The sequence below is a fragment of the Haliotis cracherodii genome, unplaced genomic scaffold (assembly GCF_022045235.1).
Source record: "Haliotis cracherodii isolate W230 unplaced genomic scaffold, xgHalCrac1.p SCAF_1, whole genome shotgun sequence".
Lineage (NCBI taxonomy): Eukaryota > Metazoa > Mollusca > Gastropoda > Lepetellida > Haliotidae > Haliotis > Haliotis cracherodii.
Genome location: NW_027266264.1, coordinates 20,982,459 through 21,008,575, shown reverse-complemented (window position 1 = coordinate 21,008,575; position 26,117 = coordinate 20,982,459). Strand labels below are relative to the sequence as shown.

The window sequence follows — 26,117 nt, the reverse complement described above, 5'->3', positions numbered from 1 at the left end:
ATTGTAGGATAACAGTGCTTAGAAGAAACTCAAGTTTAAGCTTAAGAGCTGAGTTTTAAAAAAACACTAAGTGTTATTATTAAATGAGAAACCCATTATAGTGATACACGTTCCAGCAGCATTTCAGCTCTCTGAACCTTTTATTTTGTGTGAAGAATGAAACCCAACGTCCACAATTATGACTATTTAGCAGCATCAACAATGCTAGATTCCACGCCATGTAAATGTAAAACGTCAAAGCCAGACAACAACCACCCTCAGTCGTCCGACGAAACTGATTCCACCGACCGCAAAAGACAAAGCTGCGGTGACAATTATATGAACTGATCACTGGAAATCAGTGATGACACCAGTATGTCCCGCCTCCCGGTAGCACCCGCCACAATGTGCAGAATAAAGTAAGAGTTTGCTGCCAGACGCCGCAGAGCAGTACTACACATTCAAATAAAATAATGATCTTATCATCTTTACATTGTCTGCGTTTTATAGAAATATTTTTGATTTGTTTAACTCGAGCGTGATAACCTTAATCACATTTGGTTGTTATAGGCATATAAAAGGAAACTATAATTTAACGACAAATCTCAGTTTCATTTTGGTTCAGGACATCATTCACGTATTTCAAGCACGGAAACTCCAAGGACGACGTACATGTGATAAACAACTTCGATTCTGGTGAACTAATACGCTGCGAAATACACGAATGTTCTTAGGATGGTTATTGTTTCACTCCAGTGTTTATTGAATTAATTGCTTTGCCTTGCGCAGTACGTTCAATCAATAAATACTCGATGTCAAGATGAAATAACTTGAGGTACATGTAGATATTTTTTTTATCTGCTCCATATTATGGTACACCTTCTTAAAACATACGGCAAGGCGACTTACAAAAATTTATTAACAATTCAAAATGATGCTTTGACGTGATTTTTGTATCGGTCTTTTCTGTGAAATTGCAATATAGGAATGGTTGTTCTCAACACGGCATTTACACGTTTGTACACATGCGATACATGTCATGATACAAATGACGTAACATTATCAATGTGAACTGAAGGCAATTGGTTATTGTTGCCTGATTTCTTATTAATTGCAGACTATTGGTACCTGGGACATACGTGAATGGGACATGCGTGAATGTTGCAGCAAAACAGTTCGGTGTGTGGCCCATTGTACCCCATTAGTAGGACGTATCGACATATCAGATGACGTTAGGCTCAGGAGGAAGTACTTCGCTTTGATACATGATCTATCATCTCTTGTAATTATAAACAATGTATTTGACTTCTCACATTTTGTTTCAGTCCGCCATATCAAACCGGTTCATTTGACTCAGTGGAATATTGCAGGGGTACGATATTGAATATAAACATTTACTGAAGGTCTTAAATTTAGGGTGCCGATTACTTTTTACAATATTTTTCCTAATAAAACCATAACCATTGATACATATGAATCATAAATCATGTCGATTACGGTAAATCTGTACAAGTTTTCTGTTGTCATTGATGTACACAGGCCTGAAATTTAGTTCTAAGAATTGCTGGCTACCACACTAAATATAAACATCATGTGGGTGTTGTTTAAACATCGTACCTGGTTAAATTCTAAACAATTCTAAGCAATGCTGGTTAATTCTAAACTTTATGAAAACAATAAGTAGGAGAGTTCACCATTTACAATTTCGAACAAACATGGATATGTATGAAGCGTTTTTAATTGGTCCATGTGTGGACATGATTGACCGATGAACGCCTGAGTAGATCTACTAAACTCCTTCAGGCAATACCAAGTTGAAACTTCGAAATCTTCTTAAATATTAAAACAAGGATTTTCTGACCACGACATGTTACCACTAACAGGCACATACATACATTACTGGGCGGTCGGGTAGCCTAGTGGTTAAAGCGTTCGCTCGTCACGCCGAAGACCCGGGTTCGATTCCCGACATGGGTACAATGTGTGAAGCCCATTTCTGGTGTCCTCCGCCGTGATATTGCTGGAATATTGCTAAAAGCGGCCTACGCACCATACGCACTCACTCACATACATTACTACGTTGCAAACACACTGGTGTCAAGTAGACGTTATGCTTTTTTTCAGTTTGCATGCTTCTGTTGCGTTGAACAAAACAAAAAAAACATGAAAGAAGTAATTTAATCATTTGCGTCCCATCAATTTTGAAGCATTTGCGTTTACCAATAGAAACGTAGTAAGTCACTCAACCATTGACATTATTTGAAAAACATAGGACGCCCCAGGGACGACTTAAATAGGTACGAAATCCGAAGAACAAATGTGCCGTGTGTTGTGGCCTTCATGATAAGAAGGCGTGGCCAAATGACAAATAAAGCAGATAGGTAGGCAATTACCATCTACTTGCGAGCAGGTTGTGAAACCGTCAGGATGAGAGAGTTTCGTTTAGTATTGTTTTTGGCTCTGGTGACTGGAATCCAGGGTGAGTATTTTTAGTTCTTAATCAGCCCCATACGAATGGGGAATGCTTTAAGGATATGTCAGATTTTGACACCAAAACATCTCCGTTTATATATCCACGCGGTGCTTGACATTTCTGCGCAATGATATCATGAATTTCTATTTATCAGCACTTGGAAATGTTTTTGACACATTTACATGTCTGTCAAGGGCCATGGTCTTCCTCTGCGTTTTAAAATAGTTTGTTTGAGGCAAAACTGTAGAAATATTTATTGTATGCCAAAGGAACTTGGTACTAGTCATCCTTAGGGCGGGGTCGAGGTCGGAAAACGGCGTGAGTGACAAAAGCATATTTGTCATTTTTATCCAAGAAGTGCTTATTGTCTGATATTATGGTAATTCATAAGACAGTTCTTTTTCTTGTACTGATCCATGTCCCTGTGTTCGCATGACTTGATTAAGTGATCCATGATTTAGCTAGAAATACACTCTTCAAAAAAAGAAACGCATAGGTGTTTTGAGAATTCCAATTAGATTTCTTTCCCCAGCAATCGTCATAAAGACAATTCTTATGTTTGATTCCCGTTAATCATGTCATGTTTGTTGTGCATTGCGCGCAAACACATCTCAAAATATTTTTTGTAAACGTTTATCAGCAAAAATGCAAAGGATGCACGGAAATTGCTTACAGAAAAAGTTTTCAGCACAATGCAGACCAATTTTCACCAACGTGCAAAGTGTTGGAAACAAGAGTAGAGACACTGACCACGTTTTCTTCTTCAACGACGGGATGGAAGACAACGTGTATACCGACGTCGACGTGAACGTTTTGCGCCGAACTGCGTTCGACAGGTGGACCGTTTTGGTGGAGGTAGTGTCATAGTGTGGGGAGCCATATCCTACACGGGTAGATCACAGTTAGTGGTTGTCCAGGGCAATCTTACAGCAAACCGATACATCGACCAAATTCTGCGTCCTCACCTCCTCCCAACTTTGGACCGCCAAAGGGAGCTGCTCCACACACACTGGCACAACTCGCCAACGCCTTACAGGAGGAATGGCGAAGAATTCCCCACGAAAAAATCCGAAGACTTGCGTAATCTGTGCCAAGGAGGTGTCGAGCAGTGACGGCTGCAAGAGGTGGTGTGACCAGGTACTGACCATGACGCCCCTTGTGGACACACATGTGCAATGACTGAACTGAATTAATTCTGACAATGACGACAGTTGTGTCTAATTTCATTTGATTGTGTTCATGCATATTCTGTGTAGATACTTTTACACCCGCTTAATAAATATCCTAATGTTTTAACTATGCGTTTCTTTTTTTGAAGAGTGTATTTCAACATGTGATTCGTGGAACTTGAGGATACCCGAAAAGCATAATCTTCACAAACGACTCATAGGTCTCGAAACTAAGGACGGATAATTCAAAATTAAATTTCATTTACAGTTTACCCGACTGCTTCTCAGCTCTTAAGCCAGTAACTGCCAGTATTTCAGTTCTTTGATTAAGGTCATAGGTCGTATCCTTTTGCAACCATATAAGTTTATTTTGTGTTTTTTAGGGTACATGTCTTCCTAACTCTTCTCCTCTGAAAGTACAAGTCAAAGTACACCCTCCCACTCTGCAAATTATATCAGAACACCAAGGCTATCTCTTAAATTGTTCAAATACATGTATGTCTTTTGGGGGCCGCCATTTTGGATTCGACTTACGATCTTTTTTTTTACATTTCGTTAGGTAACCTGTCTCGATTATCCGCCGAAACGGATTCCACTAAGAGAGAAAGGCTAACTTTATTTTGTATTGTATTGTATTATTTGTTGTTTAACGCCGCACTCAGCAATATTACAGCTATATGACGGTGGTCTGTAAATAATCGAGTCTGGACCAGACAAGCCAGGTATTTACTTGTAACAACATTGATAGACACTATGGAAGGTATGATTCGTGCAAACTTTCACATTCGTTCACTATTAAGGGGAAAATAGCGCAAAAAGGTTTAGCAAGACTTAATCTTCTTACATTTTTACGTATAAGCCACAGCAACAACCAATTTGACGATAGAGGTAGGGTCGAATGATTTATAGGTGCATTATTTCATGGGTATAAGCATTCTACTTGGAAATAGAGACGCTTGCAGCATTGATTTATTTCAATAATTTAGTTAAAAGTTTCGCGATGACAGCGGTTCCAAATATGAAATAGTGGGTGAGTGAGTTGGGTTTAACGCCGCTTTTAACAGTATTCCAGTTATATCGCGGCGTGTTAGCTTAATGTGGGAGGAAAGTCCGAAGTGATGCAGGTCTCAGACGATTACCACTTCGGTGAAACCCACGAGCACGGGTATGGTGCTGACAAACCTAGAAACATAATCGGGGCGAACCTAGATTCGAACCCACAATCATAGGTTTCTGGCGTGCCGAATGGACGCAACTGTGTACAGCGAATCGCGGCCACCCGTGTTTCCAAACATGGAGTATATTGACAGGGACGTATATGCCGCAAGGAACTAAATGTACATGTAGAAGTCCGTGTTTCGTTTCCTTAACATGAGTAATATACCGGTCGATATTGATTTTCGAAACTTGGTATGCTCTGCAAGTCCGCGTGTAAACTAGTGTGCTTTGCTAGCCATTAAGGAATGTATTATTATGTACAGATTAAAATACAAATGCGACAAAGAGGGTGGTCCTGGCACAGTCAGGCTGGTTCGGCCGACCATCAGCTCAGCGCTGTCTAGTCAAACCCACCCAGAAATGTCTCGGAGAATGTGAAGACTCCCCAATACTGAAGCCTTCTGCATTACCCAGATTGTCAGAAGGGCTGTGTTTCTGGGAGAACAATGAGGAGTCGGACAAGTGGGTACTTGGGATGCAAGCGTGACATTTTGAAAGCGAGTTCCGCATATTTGCCATGTTGTTCCTGAATTTTATCAATCACATTAGTGTCAAAAGGGAAAGAAAATTCATTGATATAAATTATTTCATTGGATTAATCAAAAAGAACAAGATTAGATTTGTTGGCTTTGCTAAGCCTGAAGCTGTAAAGAATTTTGTATTTATCATTTTCCATGACGCCCTCCACATATTCTGGGTCGTACCATGGCGAAGACGGTGATAAAACGATCGAGCACTCGATCCTATCGCTTAAGATACTGTGTGGCATTCACTTACAATGTGTTGGACATTGTCATTAAATTCGTACATAATCTACATTTCAAATTTACATTTTGATGCAAATTCACATATTGACGGTTTCGAGTGAAAAGTGACATTTTAGGCCAGCCGACTTCATCCAAGCGAAGGATTCTTCAGGGTTGCTGAACTTCTCAACACACTGCATAAACATAAAGGCGATGCAGTGGTTGTTCAGACAGCCTCTCCTTGAGTCATCGTGCGTGTATTTGTTACAGAAGATCTTTTGCTTAGGCGTTTATTTAAGCGATGGGTTAATTTTTATCAGAGAGCTGTTTCCCTCATGTTTTGTCATTTAATATTGTTTGACATGGCTGTTTGGTGCAGGTGTTTATATAAAGATTAAAGGGAAATTAAATTTGTTGCTTCATTTCGGGCTATTGATCTTCTCTGGAAACAACTCAAATACGAGGAGAGTAGGTCTTTTTGTGTGTTAAGCCTTTCATTATGTCAATGCTATTTGTCGCAGCTTTCACCTTTTTACAGCCTTCAGCGTTTGACATTTGGTGCAGTTTCCCTAAACTAAAATATTTGATATACCATGCAACACATGATTCGTTTACATCGTTTATTGATTGATTTTATCACCGCCAAAAATCTTGCATTAGTAAATAAAGACGTGATAATCACTCTTGTACTGTAAGAAATTCACGCAATTCTGTCCGAAGTCTTCTCTCTGAAAATTGAAACATGTTAAATAATTCGTGTCCAGTCATTATCGCGTTAATTTCGGTACATATATTCACGCAATATGACACGACATATGAATATTGTCATATAAAGTAGGAGTCTGTAAATAATCGAGTCTGGTCCAGACAATCCAGTGATTGATATCATGAGCATCGATCCACGCAATTGGGATACGATGACATGTATCAACCAGGTCAGCGAGCCTGACCACCCGATCCCGTTAGTCGCCTTTTACGGCAAGCATGGGTTGCAGAAGACCTATTCTTCCCCGGATCTTCATGGGTCCAGTAATTTGACATAGTTAGTATTATATCATTCAAATCGAAACTTGAACCAAGTTGTAATAGAGAATTATTACAGGATATATATCAAAATATAATGGAGATATGATATAATGGTCAAAGATACCGCCGCCGAGAAACAGTCACTGTGAAGATAAAGGATGTAACATATTTTGTTTAATCAAATTTCACAACCTTCTGTGAATGATAATGGCTATAAAACATGTTTGTATTTTATCTTCGCCATGTAACTTCGATTGCAAACATAATGGTGGCTGTCGTTGTTGACATATTAGACTATTGATCACATACGTCCAGTTCTGGCACATATTTTTGCTTTGTGCACTATATTATCATGATTATAACTCGGGAGCCTTATATGGATGCTGGATTTCGCTCATTCGAAGGACTTTGCTTATATCTGTAGCTATGTGGCTGAGATATTGCTGATGCGACGTCAAACATTAACCAATCCACTACTTCTCAGTGTTCTTTCCAAAGTCGGACTTTCCTGTACCTAAAAAAATGTTGTTGCTTTAAAATATATTAAACAAATATTTATAAAAGTAAGCAGATTACAACATGTAGTATTTCTGTTAATCTTTGAACTTTCTAATTGTATAGACATTGAACAGGAATGGGTATGTAACGACCAATCTCATTAAAGTCATATCTTAGTTCTCGCTATCGCTAAACAAAGATCTGATTACGGGTCACGTCAGAACGACCTTTCATCTCACCAATCAGAGCGTCGCTTACCAGATCATGAAAGTGACAGTCGGAATGTGTTTTCTAATCATGCAACCACGAAATATTTAACACGGGGTATTCCGAACGACAGTTACAGGTTTAATGATTATATCCATACAATCTAGGCCATTTATAAGCCATTCCAGAATGTTCTTCTTATCAGCTTTAAATTTTTAGTCGAGAATACGTCAAAATATGTTTCGAAGAATAGTTCTTGTCAGTCAGTTCAATGGTCAGTCAAAATTCGCGAAAGGTCGTTCTGACGTGACCCGTAATGGATGTCCTCGGATCTTTGTTTAGCGCTAGCGAAAACTAAATCTGATTTTAATGAGATTGCATCACGACATCAGTGCTTGCTCGCCTGTAAACTCGATTGACAGATATACCTATGGATCTTAAGGAGCTTCTTCTTTGCGCTATGTGACAACCCTTTTCAAACTGTAACTGTATACATGAATGTATATGTTCTTTATTTCTAGGTACCAACTTGTACCGGAGGAGTTATAAAGGTAACTATGTCCACAACATTTGTAATGTTAATTTGATTTCGGGAACAACTTATTCTCCAGAACAATTGAAAAGGAATAATATACTTGAACTAACCACACGTCGATTCAGAGAGTACCTTGGCTTACATGCACATTAATTCGTCATTCATCACAATGTAAAATTAATGGGAATGCAATTAGTTGCAACACAACGTTGTTAATGGGAGTCAAGGTGGATTAAAAAATGCTTCGAACTTTTCATTGCATGTCAGTATTTGTCTTGAAGAATATCCTTTTCCCAGTTACACACTTGAATAAAACGTGCGATTCGGTGAAATGGATACAGCATTAATTAAATATTACGTTTGATCAATATTCCAGCAATATCATGGCGGGGACACCAGAAATGGGCTTCACACATAGTACCCGCTTTAACCACTAGGCTACCGCCCCTTGATCAATAGCATAAGATCAACATCAATTGGGGTTATTGTTACAAATTCTGCTAACCAGGCAGATTCAGTTATCGTCATCGTTGCAGAGTGACGTCATGTGTGTCTCACCACTGGGAGAATTCATGTTGAGGGAAAGAGCTGTGGAAAATTAGGGGAGATAACCCTGCTGTGTCCAGCGACAGCGTGAGGTTTTCACATTTTAAAATAATTAGATATCGCATCATTGTTCGAAACCTGGGCATTGAGTGAGTGAGTGAGTTGGGTTAAACGCCGCTTTTAACAGTATTCCAGTTATATCGCGGCGTGTCAGCTTAATGAGGGAGGAAAGTCCGAAGTGATGCAGGTCTCAGACGTTTACCACTTCGGTGAAATCTACGAGCACGGGTATGGTGCTGAAAAACCTAGAAACATAATCGGGGCGAACCGGGAGTCGAACCCACAATTATAGGTTTCTGGCGTGCCCAATTTTGCACAGCCAATCACGGTGCCTTAGACGACTAGGTGCCTTAGACGACCCCCCCCCCCCCCCCCCCCCCACACACACACACACACATACCCCACCCCCGGCTTTGAAAAACGCACTTGGTATTATACATTAGCTCCATTACAAACTGGTTTGCCAGTAACAGACACGATCATTGCAGATCAGCAAGAACCTGGGACCTAAAACATCAGACCAATATAAACCGAGGTCCGGACTTTTCAGAAAGTACCATAAAGGTCACGGTCACAATGAATGGCCTATTAGGTCAGGATTAGAGTGGCCATTACAAACCCTAGTTCATGAAACAGAACATACATATGCTTTACCAAACATAGTCCGTGGCATGTCTTCCTTACAAAGTGAAGCAGCTCTTTAGTTATTGAAATAAGTCTTCTTGTTGGGGATTATGTCTTAATATGTTTTCTAGTTTCTCAGTTTATTTCAGGCGTCTTTGGATTTGATCTGCCCAAGCAAGTTGGCCTTATAACAAATGCTCCTTTTGGGGACATAAGCCCCGCCGGAATTGCTTCCAGCGCAATACACGAGGGTATTCTCTACTTTGTGTCTGACGACGATGGATCCAATGAACCGGTAGTCTTCTGTGTCGACACCTCTACTGCTGATATTGTTGGTAAGTATTTCTACTAAGGGATAGATCATTTGATATTCTGGAGTTTTGCACAAAACAATTTGGTCTCGGGTTTTATAAAGTTAAAATAATAGGTCGCTGATCATGCTGGCTATGCTGTATCCAATTACAACATTATCCGTCTTCGTCCTAAATCATCGAACGATAGAGACTATGTAGGTCTCTAACAAACATCCCAGGCCGCCAAATCATATTAAAAGGTCGTTAACTAAAATCAACCGCCACCGCTTTTATATTATGACATGTTCGCACATTTACAGCTGTACAAACTTTCATGTAGTTGTGCCTTGAGGTTGTTTTGTCTAAATTCTCTTTGCATATGCATCGCACTTCTATATCGCGTGTGGGTGTGTGGATGTTGGAGGGGCTGCTTGTACTAGTCCGGACTGATGCCAATTTCACAGTGCTCGCTCACTTAGATACCATGCGGCAGTTTAACATGAGTATCCCACTCGGACAGAGTATACTGACTCCAAGCCAACCAGTCCTTGTTTTAGCCCCTTAATGAGGTGAGGTGAGGTGAAATTGGGTTTAACGTCGCGTCCAAGATTATTGCACCTATATAGCGACGTGCATGCACGTGTGTGTCTGTGGCTGCTTGTACTAGTCCGGACTGCCAATTTCACAGTGCTCGCTCACTTAGATACCATGCGGCAGTTTAACATGTGTATCCCACTCGGACAAAGTATACTGACTTCAAGCCAACCAGTCCTTGTTTTAGCTCCTTAATGCCGAGCGCCAGCGGAGCAACAAGTCCTCTCTTTTGACGGATTTTGGAACCCTCTCCGGGCAGACGCTTCACACTAAACCTTGATTTCTACATGTCTTTTTGTTGAAATCAGAAGCACGATGTATCTAATTCAATATGATTACATATTCGCTTGTTAACTGAGATAGAAATCTACCACAAAAAAACACGCACCAGTACTATCATCTTTAAACAAGATAACCATAATCCTTATTACAATCAAGTAAGGACTTTTTATTCACAAATGTATTTCAGACAAGTGGAATTAATGTCATGTGGATTCTCAAAATCCAACTTTTGTAATGTCAGAAAAGAACCATTTTCAATTAAGTCAAAACATTTTATTTTTCCACTTTGTACCCAACTATCCCAAACGACAAACATAAGGCTCAACTTCATTCCTTCGTCCATTGGGTATTTGTCCGTAAACTTGATGATCATAGTGTTATATGACAGTGTTTTATACAATGTTTCTGTTCAGATTCAGTGGAAGCTCATTACTTTGTATTTGGACAATGATTAGTTGTCAGGAATTTGGTTTTATTTAATGTAAGCAGTGGTGAGGGAGTTACTGTATCTAGATTCTAGTGTGATTTCTTGCATGATTCCCCAGCAAGATGTATGCCATCACTTTGTGGATGAACGTTATGCTAGCCAATTTTAAATAGACACAAAATCATCATGTATACTTTGATTGATAATAGATTAACATGCCTGTGGCAGCAGAGTCGTTGTGATATAGTCCTGGACAGTATGGCAGTGCCGCTAGCAACAGCGTCACCATTCTTTGATCCATCTGTAAATATAAATTTGTAGGTACTGTATAAGGGTCTTAATTGATTACATTCGTGTTGATAAATTAGTTGACTTGTTTCTATAATTTAGTTAAGGCTAGGTCTACCTCTGGTTTTACTACCTGTCCTGGTGGTGAAGACAAAAGCTGAGATGGGACCAGATATATTTTAGCAGCAGAAATATATGATTGTATTCTTATTCCAAGAGGTGGAATAAGAGATTGATTTTTATTGTTAGTGTTCTTCACTATGAGGGTTAAATATAAATAGTCAACGTTAGAGAATAACCTGCCTAGATTTGCTGCCGAAACACAGTCAAAAGTTGAATTTGATTGATTTGAAAATAGTTTTGTAATATATTGTTCGGACAATTTTAGACAGTGTTGTTTAAGGGACTCCACATACAGATTATTAATAGGAGATGTTCTGAAAGCTCCAACGCTTAAGCAAAGCCTCAGCCCGAGATGATGGACAGTATCTAGTTTTTGAAAAAAATACTATTACAAGCTCCACCATAGACGATGTAGGTGGAATAATGTTTACAGCAGGCCGGTTACCTGTACAAGTGCAAGAAGGTCTTCAGCTCCCCTCCTCATTTTGAATTTGAAACGACTTTCAACAAATGAAAAGCATTCAGGCATTTAGCTTTAAGTTATTTAAATTGCAGTTAAAAGGTTACATTGCTATCGAAGATAAGTCCCCAGGGGTGTCATTCATTAATAGTTCTGGGTCCACCTCTCTATTATATGCATTTTTTAACATCAAGAAATATTTAAATCATCCACGAAAAAGTGAACCATCAACTGAATAACTAAAACCTTTAAAAGAGTATTTATTTGTAAAATAAATAAAGTGACAGAAAAAAATACTGCCTTGTTGGACAACCTGACCCTGGTTATAATGATCAGGCAAGGTGGAACCCACACGGGCATGAAATTGCCTGTCTGTTAAAACTAAACGACCTCTCAAACCAACATCATGTAAAACCTTTACAATTACACCCTTCCAGGCAGTATGCTTGAAAATTCATATTACGTGTTGTTACTTACGATAGCATTTTTGACAAAGGATTCAAATCGTAGCAAATGGTCAATACTACTTTTGCTTTGAATATTTGTAATAAAATTATTGGTTTCCAAAGTAATCTATTATTTATCATTTGTTCCATGGTTTGGCAAACACAACTGGTTAAAGAGATAGGACAGTAAATTTAGGGATCTGTATGATCCCAAACAGGTTTTGGTATAGGGACTACAATGGCATTATGCCACGAAGGAGGAAACTTTCCTGAAGTCCATACTTGGTCAAAATATCTAAAAATGTCGCCAGAAATTATTCAGGCAAATGCTTCAATAACTAATACTAGATATTATCATCCTCTGCTGCAGTATCACGAACATGGCCAGGAGTAATATGTAGCTCATGCAATAAAAGTACTTCATTGAAATCTTCACCATTATTAGAATCAAAATAAACTTTTTTCTGTTCTTGTTGTATCTGATATCTCAGACACTCAGGATGCTGAAGAATTTTAGACAAGAGTTTCGCCAAGTTTATTTGCCTTGTCAGTTTTAACAGTTCTTAATTTATCATCATCTTAAAGATGGTGTACAGACGATTGTGAACCTTTGCCTTATATTATTTCAACTGCGTTCCACACCTAGGACATGGGTGTGCGTGAATTAATTTTGGAGACATAGTTCCTCCAAGATTGGCACTTGTTTTGTTTATAAGCATGGAATGCGCTGGCACTTGTACTTTTAACATAATTCAGTTATAATCTTAGGATGTTTGCAGAATAAAAATTTCTGCTTTCGTTCTACCTTTTCCTATTTGTTTGCATTCATTATTAAACCATGGTTTACGAATATGAGGATTTTTAGAGGCCTTAGGAATTGTTTGGTCATCTATATTAATTAGTTGACTCGAAAACAATTGGATGGGATCTGGTACATTTCTGAAATTGTCGTAAAATTCCACAGCGATGAAGGTGGGTCATCGTCAGGTTTTACATTGTCAGGTTTTTAAGGATAGTAGGGAAGTGATCACTACCACAAAAATCGTCGTGTACAGACCCAGAAACTTCATTGTAAACTGAATGTGTAGGGGCAGATCAAGGGCAGAATAGGTTTCAGTGGCAGGATGTAAATAGATGATTGAATCGCCGTTAAATACACATACATTATTATCAGAAATAAAATCTTCAATGACTTTTCCCTTACTGTTGGTAGTTGCACTTCTCCATGAAGGGTCATTCCCATTTAAATCGCCTAGGGTGATGCCGGGTTTCTGGGAGCTGATCAGACAGCTTCCGAAGATCAGTACTGAGGAATTACGTGAGATGTGCGCATGCCCTGTATCATCAGTTTTTAACGTAGAAATATGATTCCTTAACACATGGGTTGGGGGAGGTGGGCACGTAATCCCTCAGTACTTCATAGGTCGGTAGAATCTACATCAAACTTCACCTTACAGGTACATCTCGTTTAATGTTTAAATTCCACCTCCCTAATAGTACTATCCGAATACCATGAGATATTAGAGCAGGAATCATATTTCTTAAATTCACTATGGAACAATTGTTGTGTATAAAAGATTTTATGAACATTTACTACATATACTAAATTCCAGCTAATTTATGAACAAGACTCAAAAAGAGCTTTGCTAACAATCCCATCATCTAAGATAGGTTTGCTGTACAACTTCCCAAATACTCACTCACTGCTTCATCCTACAGTGTAAAGGATAGTCTTTATAGGGACTCTGAATGTGCCTTGCTTGTGGATGCAGCTCTTATTCTATGTGGCTTAAGACAGTCTTTATCCACCTGGATTAGTTGTCTTTTGACAGTCCTTGGTGTGTTTTTTGTGTGGTTATGAACAAAGCAGGCTCGGACCCTCGAATGTCTTACGTCATGTCCTGGGACATAGTCAAGTTTTCTCTAACTTGGGTTCATTTTGTTCTAGTGATTGGGACCGGTTTCCTACATTGTCTATCCATCACTGCAAGTCACTAACACAGACCTCAACTAATGTGGGTCGATCTCCTGTTTTGTGACGACTGCCTTCATTAAAGTGTCCATCATTAATTTTCAATGAGTGGTATGCCAGTCTTCACCAGCAATCACTGAGTTTGTTGGTATTTTATGTCTCTGCTTCTAGTGTGAGGGCGTGCCTCTCTCCAAATTTTCCCGTTAACCGAGGGTACTAATAAAAATTCGGCCTGGCTTACTGAGCTCGCTCCAGCTTTATTTGCCATATGTATATCACTTCCAAATATATATATATATATATGTGCCACGTTAGTATTTTTCATTTATATGCAATCTACCCTATCACTTGCATTTGGAGTGCAACGGCTGGCATGTATGACTGCTTACAGCTTCCGTCCATTAAATATGGTAGGCATTGTAACCCCACATTTGCTTACCCTTTCCCGATTTGTAACCCTGAGAATTCCTGCCTGAAAACCTTGACTGCCTAAAACTGACCCTGAATAATCATCAGCCAAAGTAGCAGTCACTGATCCACTTTCTGGTCACACCAACTGCCTCAAACTATCACCATTGACCTCCTCAGAAGTATGTCACCTATCAAACAAAGTTTCCATCTCCCTAGTAAACTCATCAAAAGTAGAACCATATCTTATGTTAGCGGACCCAAAGCTTCAAAAACCAATTCATAAGCCTTCACAATTTAACCTTAACAACCTGATAAACAGAACTATCAAGAGGTAAGACAGAATAAACTTCCCGAGCTTTACCTCTAAATCCACTTACCCTCAGGCAATTTCAAAATGTACGAAAAACGTTTCAAGATCACTGTTTGAGAAGGGTGGAACGAGTCTATTCTGCTTGGACAGATGATCTATTACATGTTGAGGTTCTGAGGGAGAGATTATTATGTGGATCAATTTGTTTCAGCTTAATTACTTTTTCAGCTTCAATTCGCAATTGCTTAATCCAAAATTCTCTCTCCTCTTTTTCTTTCCCAGCTTCCAGTCATATGTTATCTTTTTCAGTTTCCAATTCTTTAAGCTGAAGTTCTCTCTCATATTCTAATTTCTTCAACGCCAAAACATCCTGGTTTTCTTAACCAAAGTCAAAGAATCATCAACCAAACTTTTCTTGACATCGGCCTTGAGCATAGGTGATTTGAGGTCAAGTCTGTAATGTTTGGCCAATTCGACCAGTTCAGACTTTTTAAACATGGAGATTTGCTCCATAGAAGATTTGCTAAGACACTTCTGTACACTAAACACCATAGTGATTGTTGCTTTACACAATATTCGACAAGAAAATGTTTGTCCAATAATTTCAACGAATAATTTTGTGGTACATGAACATTCTATACCGGACGAAGCCCTGATGGCTGTTACATGTCGAAATCCAGATTGAAACAATACGTGCAACCAGAAATTTCCCCCTCCCCACCATCTTCCTCCTCCTCAACAGATATGTTATACAATGCTATACCATTCAAGTTTTCCACACCTTCTAATGTTGGTTAGGTGAGGCAAAGTCATTGTGGAAAGACTGTGTTTGTTGATCAGATACTACAATGGGGATTCATCGAACCGATACCTAACATCATAAGGGTGGCAACCTGGTTTTGATAAAAGTAAAACTAATCTTTTTACTAATTCAAAAAGAAATACTTGGATATGATATTATGAAATAACATGGTCTTCTCTAGATGTATTATTCAGAAAATCTGTATAACTATGATGTCTGATCTGTCCATGCTACAAACATGCCAATAATGTCACAATAAATCCATGCACACTCTATGAATGATATTGAAATTACAATATGATGGAAAATGGGATAAATAAATAATAGAAAAGATTAAAAATATTTTTTTAAAAACATTTAAATAATATTACTTTCTCCACACCGACTTCGTTCGGATTTCGTGTCGTTGTAAGCATTCCCTACCCTTGTTCTGCCTTTCATCAAATGTCGAACGGCTAATTGCTTCATTGCAAAATAACAAAGATTGTGGCCTGAATATTTTTTACCCATGACGTCATGCATAAGTTTGCCTCTCAATACGTTTATTCCTGAATTTCAAATACGCACCATCTGCAGATGTTGCTGAATGTCCACATTAATGCTTTATATTAACCTGAATAGAGATCTTGACCGTTTTCACAGTAAAACCCAATTCTGAAGAAGTTATATGATACGATTGGATTTTGAGAAATTGCATACTTTTGTGGGCATCTTATATCTAATGACTTTTACCTTTATCCTTTGTGACATTCAACAAGTTACTGACTTTATCATTTGTAAAGAGTTTCCGCTCTCCTCATCATAGACTTTACAAAATTCAGGTAATTTCTTACTTTATGGAGGTTGGTTATATTATTTCACTTATTAAAAAAGTAAATTAATTATTGTTTGCCTCTGTTACTGTTAATTGAAGTATACAGCGACCGTGAGAAAACGTCACTGATCATTGATATACATATTCAACTGAAATAGATGGTTACAAAAGGAGCTGGAGAATCTCAACCAAGCGATATCTCCTGTGTGAGCAAGTTTTGGATGATAAAAAACCGATTCTACCACCACAGTGCAATATCAGATTCAGACCTGATGAGAACGTTCATTCAGGAGGGACTGGTAGCTTTGTATTACAATGGCAGACTGTAAAGTCGGAACAGTACATAGCTACGATTTTGCAGTTAGTTAAGTTGCAGATTGCTTTCAACGTGTCCGAAGACCGCCTCCGTGGTCTAATGGTAGAGCGTCCGCCCGGAGAGCGGAAGGTCCGGGGTTCGAACCCCGACCGCGTCATATCAAAAGACGTTAAAAGATGGTACTTGCTGTTACCCTGTCTGGCGCTCGGCATTAACGGGCTAAAACAAGGACTGGTCGTCTCGGAGTCAGTATACTGTGTCTGAGTGGGGTATTCATGTTAAACTGCGGCATGGTATCTCAGTGAGCTAGCACTATAAATCGGCATCAGTCCGGCCTAGTACAAGCAGCCACATACACACATACACGTGTATTCACGTCGCTATATAAGTGCAATAATCTTGGACGCGACGTTAAACCCCATTTCACCTCACCTCAACGTATCCGACGATGTGAATGTACGCCCATGCATTCGGTCACTCGCTTGACTGAGCCAATTATTTACAGGGCGTTTGAATATCATATAATGTGTCGTTAAACAATCACTCAAGTTATCATGAGAAAACATCCTTTTCCGGTAACTGCAGTGACTGTATTTAGTTTTGAAACTATTATTAATGTGCCATTCATTGGTCCGTAAAGAAATATTCAATGCCATATCGATATTTATTTCAGGTATACTTTTACGTAGGAAACGTATTAAGTTGGTTTAATTGAAAATTGGTGATTTGAAAATGTGCCAATTAAAATACCTGTTCATATATTTTCTTTTCAAAGGCTCCGTCACCATTACGGATGCCAGGAATAGAGACTGGGAGGACATGGCGGGTGGTGTGTGCCCAGGTGACTCCAGCAAGTCCTGTCTCTACATAGTAGATCGTAGCGGAACCGAACGTGTGTACATCATAGAGGAACCAACCGACCCCAGGAAACAGACTACAACTTCAACAGTTGATCAATACGCCTATGAGTTAGTCTAAAAGTTCGATGAGGGTCAATACTCGAAGTATCGATGTATCGATATCACATCTGTCGAAAATAGATAGATAGATAGATAGATATAGATATATACCAAACCGCAAAAGAAACGTCACCATGGATAGATATATGAGAAACCTCATTTGTCCAAACACATACTTTGAGACATATTAAAAAGATTAAACTTGGCAAAACTGATCATCAAGGTTCAAATTATAGTGTCAAATGTTCTTAAAGTGAAACACATCTCTAGTCTCTGAGAAAATTGCATCACAAGTCAGTATCTCGTGTGTCCGCCATGTGCTTTGATGACTACTGTGCAACGTCGATACATGGAATGGATGAGGCGGTTGATGAGTGAGTGAGTATGATTTTACGCCGCATTTAGCGATATTCCTGCAATATTACGGCAGGGGACACCAGACATGGGCCTCGGGTATTTGGCGTAACGAGCGAACGCTTTACCACTAGGCTACCCGACCGCCCCGGCGGTTGATGAAGGCCATAGGCACTTGAGCCCACACTCTGAGGAACGCCTGACAGCAGTTCAGCTGCAGTTGTCGGCCTTGGTCGGACGTCATTCAGCCGCCTTTGAATCTCGTCCCACAGGTGCTCAGTGGGATTTAAATAGGGACTGAGGACAGGCCACTGTATGATTCTGGTGTCATTCTGCTGGAGGACGTCTCTTGTTGCTCTCGCAGTGTGAGCACGGGTGTTATCATGCTGAAACTCGTGGTTGCGGCGACGTGCCAAATGAGGTATGGCGTGTGGTCTCAAGACTTGATCAATGTACCGAGCTGCTGTGACACCATTGCCTCTCCCTGGACCGATGTTCTGGTAACAAAGCGATCTTGAAGATGCTGTCGCACAATCTGACGATCATGACGTCGGGTGGTGATCCTTGTTGGTGTTCTGTTGGTCTGGTACCGATGCTGGAGCCTGTATATGGTCCTTACGTCGACTTGGAATTCATTGGCTACTTGCTGGGCGGTATGCCCAACGTGCAATCGTCCAAGGGCTTGGTGTCGCCGATTTCTTGTCAATCTTGGCATGTGGTAACGAATGAATGTTATCCGATCTGGGTGGACTTTTTATAGAGCAAGACATGGGGGAACGCATGTGCATTTCAAACTCACGTGCATCGGGTTACCATGGCCGTTGTCGTGAAGCGTTTGGGCGATCGGTTTTATTGTCTGCTTTGTTTGTTTATCATCAAATTTCATTTTTCCGGACAAGGTGGAGTTACATTTTAGAAACTTAGACAAAAAATACCAAGGTATTTACATGACAACTTTTCATGCAATGTTACTTGGGATGACGTTTCTTTTGTGGTTCAGTATATATACATTATATATAATATATGTGATTTCATCATGTGTATAAGTATTAGATATTCACAAAAACAGAGTCCAGATATTCGTGCCTGTCAAAACTCCTTTATGTACACAAGATCTTCCACCGTTCAACGGCTCTTCGGGTGTAATGAAAACTTATACTTACATTGTAGTCCTAGGCGACGCACATCAGTAGTATTTGTGGCGTCATGCCTATGATGTCTATAAACTCCCTATATAAGTGCAATAATCTTGGACGGGACGTTGAAATATATCTTACTATTAACCCAATTTTTACTTTACTTTCCTTACTTTTTCGGTGTTTAAAACAATTCAATGATATGGAAAAGGTTCATTTGTATATATGTAAAATGTTTCTTGGCGTAAACACCTACACGTGTAGCGCAATGGTTTATGGCGAATATTTCCTCTATTTATATATTCACAGCTAGTGGTTAAAATGTATTGACTGAAACTCCTTAAAATGAATTTATCGAGATACCCTGAGAGAGAATGTTACAATATGATGATGTTATATGATACGAATAGAAAGAACACCTGGGTAACTGATGTGAAAAAAATGCTATTCAAAAGTAACTTTGGAAATATTTGGTATGAACAATCTGTCAAAACTGAAAGTGTATTGATCATTTTTTTTATCCTCAGAGGTTAAAAGATATTTATCTGCTATCATGGCCATTTTCGTTGATATTATCGAACATTTTTTTTGTATTACAGAATGTTGAAAACTCATAATATATACATTGAACAGTATCTGTGTAATTGATAACATCTACGTACAATTTGAGTGTAAGACATTTAGGCAAGAAGGAGGCATCCCCATGGGCTCCAGTTGTGCTCCCCTTCTTGTGGATCTGTTTTTTATTATGCATCGAAATTCCTGCTCGGATTGGCAAAGTCAAAACAAGATCATTTGGACAAGAAGTTTAACTTTAGCTTCAGGTATATCGATGATCTGATATATGTCCAATAATAATCAAATAGCCAATTCCCTTACCCACCTGAACTGGAAAAAGGAGGCCAGTGAGACCGCCTCGTCTGTATCATATTTAGATCTATGCATTCAGAGTGACAAAACACTCTCAACAACAATAATAATAATAATAATAATAATAATAATAATAATAACTACAGATTTATATAGCGCTGGTATCCAGTTCGAAGAACTGCTCAAAAGCGTTTCATTTGAGTCTACACAAAAAGATACATTACACAGCTAGGAAAACACAAAGCCTCAATACTCCAAGAAAGATTTGGTGACAAGGTTTTGAGTCTTGATCGGAACAAAGTAGGACTGTCAATGTTCCTGATATCCAATGGCAGTCTATTCCATAGCTCAGGCGCAACTTTGGCGAAACTCCGACCTCCAAAAGTCGCCGTTCTAACACTAGGCACAGAGAGTAGGGACTGGCAGCTTGATCTGAGAGATCTCCCAGGAACGTACTCTTCAAGAAGCTCGCTGATATAAGTTGGTTTTTGATTGTGTCTCGCATTGAACACAATCAGCATCACTTTATACTGGACTGTATGACAAGAGGAATGACTTCAAATTTCCAACACTTAACGTTACCTTTTTGTCGATCAGTACTTCAGCAGCTTCAGCTATTGGTGTCTACATTTCACAACTTTTGAGGTACAATCGAACATGCTCTTTCTACGACGAATTCAAAGAGCGTCATACGTTTCTTGCTCAATAGATGTTTGATCAGGGTTACAACGTTCAAGGCCTTAGTAAAGCCTCTGAAAGGTTTTATGATAAATATGAGGATGTCCGATGCAATAACCAATTTTGATTTGCCCCATACGTTCCCTGGGTTGTTGGGTTTTTAGGTGAATAATTGATTTGTCTTTGCATGTATTTGTGATGGGTGCCACCTGAAGGGCAGGACACGCTCAGCTTTTCGCAAACACCTGGTTTCATCACTATTCCATGGCAATTCATAAACACGTGTTCATAATAGTCTGCCCATAGAAGATTATGATTATGGAAAGGCTTTTGTGGCTTTTAAATGTTCAAATACTTCAACCACAATGCTATTCCACTGTTTACAGGAAAGCAACCTGTGTGAATGTTGTTAATGATGGGGTCAGCAATAATCCAGTCATATCACGTTGGCCTCTTACTGATTATCTCCATGAGGCAAACCCTTTAATATTGAATCTACACATTGCTATTCACACCCAAACACTATCATGAGCGTAACACTAACCTTTCTTTTTCAGATTTGTGGGTGAATCTGATAACTCCGATGCTATATTTGTAACCCCACAAGGAGATGTATATCTATTCAACGATGTAACCGATGGTTTACGTGTAAAACTGTTCAGGATACCTGATGACGGAAGTGACAGTCGCATTGCCGAGGCAGTTGTGGCACTAGATCTTACAAGTCGTGGTACTGGACCTAATGCCGCAGATTTATCAAAGGATGGATGCGAACTTCTTGTTCAGATGGACGACAACATTTACTACTTTCTGATTGAAGATGGTGATTTTAGGAATTCTCTCCTGAAAGAACAGATAATACTACCTTCAAAACCTGACTATGATGGAACAAGCATCACGTGGGCGGCTGATGGATCTGGCTTTTTTATTTCGGAGGAGTTACAACCTGCCCGTCTGCAGTTCAGTGCAAGGAATCAAAAGGCTAAAGGCTAGAGTTTTTGGTCCATGTTATCACACATGATATATTTTGAAATAACACTTTATCCTACAATAGAAATGGTGTCAATGTAGTGTATGTAGAATATGTAAAACAAGCTGAAAAACATCTCTACCATGACAATGTTTGTGGTGAAGTGTATATACTAAGGTGCATTCATCCTCTTTCTTTGGGGGAGAGGGGGTACGGGTGGCCCAGTCGTCTGAGGCGCCGCAATTCGCTGTACAGAATTGCATCCCTTGGGCACGCCAGAATCCTATGATTGTGGGTTCGAATCCCGGTTCGCCCCGATTATGTTTCTAGGTTTGTCAGCACCATACCCGTGTTCGTGGGTTTCACCGAAGTGGTAAACGTCTGAGACCTGCATCGCTTCGGGCTTTCCTCCCTCATTAAGCTGACACGCCGTGATATAACTGGAATACTGTTAAAAGCGGCGTTAAACCCAACTCACTCATTCACTCACTCTTGGTTAAAGGAAAAACACATGAGGCAAACATTTATTAAAGTCAACGACACTTATGTAAGTATCAAAAGCATGAAAGAGGTCAGAAATGTCATCCTTATCTATTTTTATAAGAACTACAACTTTCTTTTACAGATCAAATATTTACCTATGGACAGGTAATTGGGGATGTTTCAGACTTATATCTGGCATCAGGAGCCATGGCTGCAAGTAGAAGGTTCCCAGGATTACTGTATGTTGTTGACAGTTACGACGACACCACCGTTTACATCATTGACTCAAAAAACGGCTTGAACGTCGGAATACTTCGCCTGAGTGGCGTAACCAACGATGACTGGGAGGATATGGCCGTGGGACCCTGTGACTCCGGGTCTGCTGACTACTGTATCTACATACAGAATGACGGAGATGGGGCACACCAATACATCAAGGTGCCCGAGCCTGCAGACCCTCTCTCCATTAATACATATGATGTGCCCTCTGCAGATGTTGTGACATATATGTGAGTTATTTACAGTATTGAAAGGTGTCCAGTTTACTATTTCACGTGAAGGACAGATCCTATGCATAAATTAGAATTCTCTAAAAGAAATTACAATTACTTATGATTCAAGCGATTTCAAAAATGAAAAAACAAAAAGGTTGACCCCCTTGCTCGTTTGGGATTGAATGAGTCGTTACAAAATAATATATTTTCCAATTTGCCTAAAATTGTTTTGTTTATAAATTCCACTTTTCTCGTAATTTATACTTCAGTGAAGTTTTCTCAACAATTATGAAATGAAAATACTTTTTTTTATCAAAATAATCATTACATTTTGTATTCAATATTTAAAAGATTAATTGATGTCTAATTAAGATTTTAAGTTTTATGTTAAATAATTACATTTACTCAAGACTTTAAACTTAAGACCATTTAGGGGTTACCAGCCAAATATCTATACTTTGGGCCAAGAAAATGACCCTTTGGAATGATGTTCGACTGCCGAACTTCATTAAACAGCGTTCGGGTAAAGACGTAGTTATGTCGCTCTTCAACGAGATTTATAACCACATCGGTTTAAAAGCTATACTTCATTTAAAACAATAAAAAGGGGGATAAAACTATGTATACGGTCGCGATATGGACAATACAACTGGCCAACTTTTAAGTTCATGACAAACAGCTGGAACTTATTCAGGTATCCGTTGATTTGGAAAAAAACTGGATATATAAATGACAAAAATAAGATTGTTCGCTTATCTTGAATGCTGAATGTATGCAGTTTGATAAGAAGAATAACGTCCCTCACTTCCGTCCTTGACCTTGTAAGAGGCGAGTCACAGGATCGGTGGCTTGGCTGATGTACTTAATCGTATCCCAATTGCGTATATCGATGCTTGTGATGTCAATCACTGGAATGTATGGTCCACACACGACTATTTACAGACCGCCATCATACAGCTGAGACGAATGCTGAGTGTGGCGTTTACCCACAAACAAATTGTTAAGAACCCGTTCAGGACAAAGCCACTTTCATCCGGTTTCACATACCAGATAGAAAATAGTTCAAACTTTAGCTAAACTGACGAACATATTATATTATCTGTTAAACTATCAATCAGGTACCATGTTAACTTGAGTAGTGTTATAAACAATATATTCATATCGTATTGTGAACAACATGTTATGGTAGGAGTCTTACTAAGAACGAATGTAAAAGGATGCCCTTATAAAATACCATTTGACACATCATGTTGTTCGTTCGATGTATGACTTATAACAGAGACCATTATCTCTATTGCAGAACAGATTCACCAGAGTCTAGAACAATAATGGTGTCCCCTTTCAGGGACATATTTCTAATTGAATACGGACTCTTCGTCGAGAATACGCGCGTCGCAAGGCTGCATAAAATTGAAACAAGTGGAAGTCTTTCATTCACTGTTATTGTTGGGGAATTCAACTTTACCTCATTGAGTGATGGGCCCGTCTCTGGGGACATATCACCCGATGGCAGCGAAATGATCATCAAGACGATGGATAGAATGTTTTATTGGCATGTCACAAAGGGAAAGTATGGTCAAGCACTATCGACGCCGCCTTGTGAGCTATCTTATTTCATTGAGCGAAGGGGCGAAACTGTGACCTTTGATGCGAACGGTGTGTCGTTATATACTCTGAACAAGGACTCTGACAGAAGTATCTTAAAACGATATTATAGAATTCAACGACAATGCGAAAAGGAAACACATCTATATCAATAGTAATCCTTTGATTATACGTGTTTGTTTGAAATAAACCATTATTTCACGAAGTAAAGCGAAACAATACCATGGCAATATGATTTTATGTATCATTTCTGAAATAACAAGTTTTATTGTTTTTATGAAGTCATATTCTTTAAAATTTAAATTGGTAATGATGACTCATGAACAGAGACCATACAGCACGAAATAACTCAAAAGTAGATAGAATAAAATGAGCCGTGAGCTTTGTTCTCATGATCTGCCGGAAGGTGTGAGTCAGAAGGCCTCTCCAGTTATAACCTTCAGGTAAGATACCACACAATTTGGAAAAGTGTGGTTACAATTTGTCTGTGTGATTGTGTCATTTTGCCAAAATGAAAAGGATCGTCTCTCAGGCTGTCAACAAGATCATATTATTTGCAATCTCCCTGAAATAGCTGAAATAGCTGATATAGTGCTGACGGGGAAGGCAAACAACTATCACCCAACCACATTTCTCATTTCGCCATGTGCATTGATGACTGCCGTGCAACGTCGATACATGGAATGGATGAGGCGATTGATGAAGGCCATAGGCACTTGCGCCCACACTCTGAGGAACGCCTGACGCAGTTCAGCTGCAGCTGTCGGCCTTGGTCGGACGTCATTCAGCCGCCTTTGAATCTCGTCCCACAGGTCCTCAATGGGATTTAAATCGGGACTGAGGGCAGGCCACTGCAAAGTTCTGATGCCATTCTGCTGGAGGAAGTCTCTTGTTGCTCTCGCAGTGTGGGCACGGGTGTTATCATGCTGAAACTCGTGGTTGCAGCGACGTGCCAAATGAGGTATGGCGTGTGGTCTCAAGACTTGATCAATGTACCGAGCTGCTGTGACACCATTGACTCTCCCTGGACCGATGTTCTGGAAGACCACAGGGCCGACCCTCTGTGCACGACCAATTCCACCCCACACCATGATACTCGGACCACCCCACGAGTCTCTCTCAACAACACAAGCATCCGAATAACGTTCCCCACGGCGTCGCCAGACTCTATCCCTGCCATCTGCTGTTGAGATACAGTAACGGCTCTCGTTTGGGAAAAGGACTCTTCTCCACTGCTGGTGGCGTCAATGCTGGTGCTGTGTTGCCCACTGAAGACGGTCCCGGCGATGACTTTGTGTCAGAATGGGTCCTCGGTGTGGCCTGTGACATCGGAGGTGTCTGCTCGTCAATCGTCGACGCACGGTGTCCGCACTGATGTGTCGCTGGTGTGTCCCCATGGTCTGGCGAGCAGTTTCCACAGCAGTGACAAAGCGATCTGGAAGATGCTGTCGCACAATCTGACGATCATGACGTCGGGTGGTGACCCTTGGTCTTCCACTACGTGGTGGTCTGGTACCGTTGCTGGAGCCTGTATATGGTCCTTTCGTGGACTTGAAATGCATTGGCTACTTGCTGGGCGGTTTGTCCAGCTTGCACTAGTCCAAGGGCTTGGTGTCGCTGATTTCTTGTCAATCTTGGCATGTGGCAGCAATTCAATAACGAATGAATGTTATCCGATCTGGGTGGATTTTTATAGAGCAAGAAATGGGGGAACGCATGTGCATTTCAATTTGCACCGAACTCACGTGCATCGGGTTACCATGGCCGTTGCCGTGATGCGTTTGGGCGATCGGTTTTATTGTCTGCTTTGTTTGTTTATCATCAAATTTCATTTTTCCGGACAAGGTGGAGTTACATTTTAGAAACTTAGACAAAAAATACAGGTATTTACATGACAACTTTTCATGCAATGTTACTTGGGATGACGTTTCTTTTGCGGTTCAGTATAT

General features: G+C 39.8%; 1 protein-coding gene across 1 annotated transcript; it reads left to right on the top strand.

The window, feature by feature from the left end:
- Positions 1-2,406: 2,406 nt before the first annotated feature.
- On the top strand, positions 2,407-24,323 carry LOC139461752 (uncharacterized). Its single transcript, XM_071243212.1, has 7 exons — positions 2,407-2,458; positions 7,838-7,867; positions 9,231-9,416; positions 17,395-17,587; positions 21,174-21,604; positions 22,212-22,578; positions 23,864-24,323. The coding sequence occupies exons 1-7, from the start codon at positions 2,407-2,409 to the stop codon at positions 24,321-24,323; spliced, it is 1,719 nt and encodes a 572-aa protein (XP_071099313.1).
- The last annotated feature ends 1,794 nt before the right edge of the window (positions 24,324-26,117 follow it).

Bases quoted from the DNA above. Each gene is read 5' to 3' on its own strand.
- LOC139461752 (XM_071243212.1), top strand. From the start codon at position 2,407: ATGAGAGAGTTTCGTTTAGTATTGTTTTTGGCTCTGGTGACTGGAATC. The intron at 9,417-17,394 runs GTAAGTATTTCT...TTCTTTTCAAAG, and splicing joins CTCTACTGCTGATATTGTTG to GCTCCGTCACCATTACGGAT. The intron at 21,605-22,211 runs GCTAGAGTTTTT...TTTCTTTTACAG, and splicing joins AAGGAATCAAAAGGCTAAAG to ATCAAATATTTACCTATGGA.